At 33.4% G+C, this 4,131-nt stretch overlaps 1 protein-coding gene across 1 annotated transcript; it reads left to right on the top strand.

The window, feature by feature from the left end:
• Positions 1–332: 332 nt before the first annotated feature.
• On the top strand, positions 333–1,164 carry LOC107764301 (RING-H2 finger protein ATL78-like). The gene has a single exon (XM_016582861.2). The coding sequence runs from the start codon at positions 424–426 to the stop codon at positions 1,099–1,101; it is 678 nt and encodes a 225-aa protein (XP_016438347.1). The 5' UTR covers positions 333–423; the 3' UTR covers positions 1,102–1,164.
• The last annotated feature ends 2,967 nt before the right edge of the window (positions 1,165–4,131 follow it).

The raw sequence follows: 4,131 nt of genomic DNA, 5'->3' as shown, positions 1-4,131 counted from the left end.
CAAATAGCAAATGAATTTAAGGTTTGTATACTGCCATGTTAGAAATACTCAGCAGTCGACAATGGAGGTGGCCTGGCCCCATCTTGAGTGGATAGCCCATTATCTTATCACAAAGAGTCTTAGTCGAGTATCCAAATTGGGAAGAAAAAATATTTAGAGCTAACTTATGTTAATATATGTAGTGCTAAGCCTAATTATAAAGAATGATGACTTGGAAATCCGAATTATTCATTCAATTGAAAGTAAAATAATACTAATATATCCTTCCACTATAAAGTTGTCCTATATAAGCAACGGGAGTCTTCAATAATTCATTCATTCAACAACATCAAACGAAAGAAACAATTCAAAGAAAAATACATTCAAAGACCAAGAAAACTACTTCCAATAGCAACTATTTCCACTCTATTCATTCAAGAATTTATGGAGAACTTCCACTACTCAAGAAGACTACTTTTATTACCAGCTACAATACCACAATACCACCGGGAGGCCACCATGGCGCCGCCTCCTGCAGCCGAAATCAGCCATGATCCAACTGACCTAGTACCACTTGGTAACAACGTCAACACATTTGATGCAAATGCTATTATGGTTTTGGCCGTACTTGTATTTGCCTTGATCTGTTCACTTGTCTTCAATTCCATCATAAAGTGTGCATTAAGGTGCTCCAGCTTGGTATCAGCGCCACACTCATCCTCAAACCATAGAAACCCTTCGGCCGCAAAGCTACCTAATACAGGAATCAAGAAAAAAGCCCTCAAGACATTCCCGGTTATAACATATACCACTGAATTGAAAGATCCAGGGCTTGACTCTGAGTGTGTCATTTGCTTATCAGAATTTGGAATTGGAGAAAAAGTTAAGGTTCTGCCTAAGTGCAATCATGGGTTCCACGTCAAGTGTATTGATAAATGGCTGAATTCCCACTCTTCTTGCCCTACTTGTAGGCATTGCCTTATTGAGACTTGCCAAAAAATTATTAACGGGGGGAGTTCTACTACAGTAACTAATAGTACTTCATCAGCAGCAGTTCAAGAAATCGTAATAAGGATTGAGCCTCTCCAACGTGAAGGTGTTACATCTAACAATCAAATTTAGGTAGAAAAATAGCAGCCTACTTGTTTCTTCTTCTTCTTTTTTTTCAATTCATTTTAAGGAAAATTAGCATCTTAGGTTTTAAGTTGATACTTAGTTTGATTATTTATTTTTTCTTAAATGTTTTAGCGAGCTAGCATGAGGCCAAATCGCCAGTAGTTTTCCAACGATTCATTAGACTTGCAAGTGTATATAAGAAAATTTTCCTTATTTACATTTCTTTCTTTATGATTAGATGTTCTTTCTTCCTGTCATAAAAAAAATACAGAGTTTTCTTTAAGGTAAAGGGACAAATTTACTTGTATGCTATACGAAATTGAGCAAGTTTACCATTTGTTAAAGTTTTGGTTTAATATTACCCTCGCAATTAGGAGAAACATCTAGTTTTTGCTCGACTTCTATAGAAGCTCAATCCGAGCGTAATTTTAAATCAAAGTCAAAAGTTGAAGGATTATTTGACAATTTTTCTCAAGAATTTGAAGAAGTCTCATTCGCATTGATCTCTTGAATGACAATGGCATATATGAAAGGATTTGCTAACATGAACAATATAAATTGATCAAAAGTTTAATGGAAGCAAAATTAAGCAATTTTGAGTAGTACAAAAGTAAATTTTAATCTTTTCCTTTTATTTGTTCGAAAAGGGAATTAAGAGATTCAAAAATTTAATTTAACTTTAAATTATTCATATTATCTTTTCAAAAGTACTTAACAAAGATTAGATTATGTGCCAGGAAGATTATCTGCTTTTAATACAAACCACAAGAATACTTGAGAAAATTTGATTTCCGTACTGATTTTATATGTTATAATCATACTGCTTGCAAGTTGCAACAAATTACGGGACCCCCTAGTCAATCTAACCTCGAAATAGATTAAAAAAAAGGTTTGGAATAATAATAATTCCCCAAATCCAGATGGACTAGTAAGGAATACACTATTGATCGAATATTTGTTTGTTTGTGTAGTGCGATTCAACCTTACCATTCCTTTTCCTGTTTTTCTTTTCGAAAAGTATTTCTACCTAGTTTAAATTCTATCCATCGAAAGGTACAATAACCCAACTATGTCACATGACTCAAACGACATGCATTTGATGGATTAAACTTATGAACAAGGGAGAAAAGCAAAATTGACACTTGTAATTCTCATCTACACAACATTTAGAAATATTATATAATTATTATGCTAACATTGTTGATGCTTCTTCTGTTGTAGATGCAAATATTCCTTCAAGTTTAGTTTTAACATCTGGGACCAGTGCTTTGAATGATAATGATGGTGTTGAATATTATTTGATTTGGTCTACAATAGGGGAGCATCAACAAACCAGTAGCAGGAATATTGATGAACTTCAATTCTACTTGTAAAAGTCAGCAGAGCCCCGCACAAAGGAATTTCTACCACTGGGTTAGTGGAGGAGCAACTCAAATCAATTTCTTGTTCTTTCGGCCATGGCTCGAGACGTGCTAAATGTGCCGATTTCAACAGTCGCATCAGAGAGCGCATTTAGCCAAGCAAGGCAGCAACTAGGAGATACCCGACATTCATTGGGTAGCAACGCTTTGGAAATTCTAGTGTGCTTCAGAGATTGGATAAGATCAGAACGACGAAATCAAGGGCGTGACGAGGTAGATGAAGCGGAGGACCAAGAAATTGGAGATATAATGGTTTATGGTTCTGATTCAACCAATGCCGGAAACCAAGAACCTCATGTTGACATGAATGAACTTACAAAAATAATGCAAAATATGTGATGTACTATTTCTTTTTTTATTATTTATAATTATTGTAAACTTTTAGTTTGCAAGTTCAAAAATAACAAAATCAAAAAAGAACTTGCAACTTAATTTAAAGTATTATATATTATTCAATAAAAATATCAAATGAAAGTCTTCGGAGCTTGATCCTTACATATTGCATATTGGTCTTATTAAATAATTTTTTATAGCCACTTACTTTCAAATGTCAATTTTAAAATTATAAAATTCAAATTTCAAATTTCAAATTTTAAACTTCAAAGTTTAATTCTAAGCCTTAAAAGTTTGCAAACATTTAAGTATCAATAACATTGAATAAGAAAAATAAAATTTACTTTAAAAAAAAAAAATCCACGACCCGCTAACAACCCGCTAAACCCAAACCCGGACGGACAAAAAAAAAACCCAAAAAAATACAGCCCGCTAACATCCTGCAACGTTAAACGGACGGGCTGATTTTTTTTGTGTCCAGCCCGTCCCAGCCCGCCCCGTTAAACACCCATAACTTGTCTTGTAACCATTTTTGAACTTCTCGAGTTAATGTATAATATTTTTTAATCAATACCCTTTTAAATCGAGGATACCAACCAGGGGAAGGTAAAGTAGAAGTAAAATTGAGAAGATAATAAAGGACCCACCAAGACTAGGAGGACAAGAAAATCGAATATACTATACGCGCCAAATTTATTTGTTTAGAGCATTTCATGTCCTATTATGTGGCTTAAGTGCCATCCTTTTCATATCGATTAACTTTTCGATCTTATCTCACTTGCCATAGTTAAAATTAAGAAACCAAGAATCATGCATATATAGTTGCCACTTGCATCCAGGGGAAAAACATATCAGGAAATTAAAACAAAAACATTGCATGGATAGTGTAGGATTACTTGTCCAAAAAAAAAAAAAGACAATACAAGAAAAGAACATTAATTAAAATAGCTAAAGGAAACCCATTGAAAATGATTCACAAGAATTCCAGCAAACATATAACGAATCGTGGACCAAATAGAAGAAAATATCAATGCACACGTTAATCACCGAGTAGTGTTGGGATCAAAATAACAAGGTATCATGCTGAAGTTAACAAAGTAAACTTTTAACACGATAAATCATACGATAAAAAAAATATACTAAAAAAGGCATAATATTTTAATATGATTTAGTCAAGTAATACCTATATATATGAACAATTCAGTAAAATAAAAGAAGAGCATAAAAATACTAAGAGAAAATTCTCCCGCTAAATTACAAAACTCTCAAAACCTAAGTGACT

This window comes from Nicotiana tabacum, chromosome 13 (assembly GCF_000715075.1).
Source record: "Nicotiana tabacum cultivar K326 chromosome 13, ASM71507v2, whole genome shotgun sequence".
Lineage (NCBI taxonomy): Eukaryota > Viridiplantae > Streptophyta > Magnoliopsida > Solanales > Solanaceae > Nicotiana > Nicotiana tabacum.
This window is presented reverse-complemented; position numbering and strand designations above follow the sequence as displayed.

Excerpts from the sequence above, each read along its gene's own strand:
- LOC107764301 (XM_016582861.2), top strand. The coding sequence starts at position 424 with ATGGAGAACTTCCACTACTCAAGAAGACTACTTTTATTACCAGCTACA.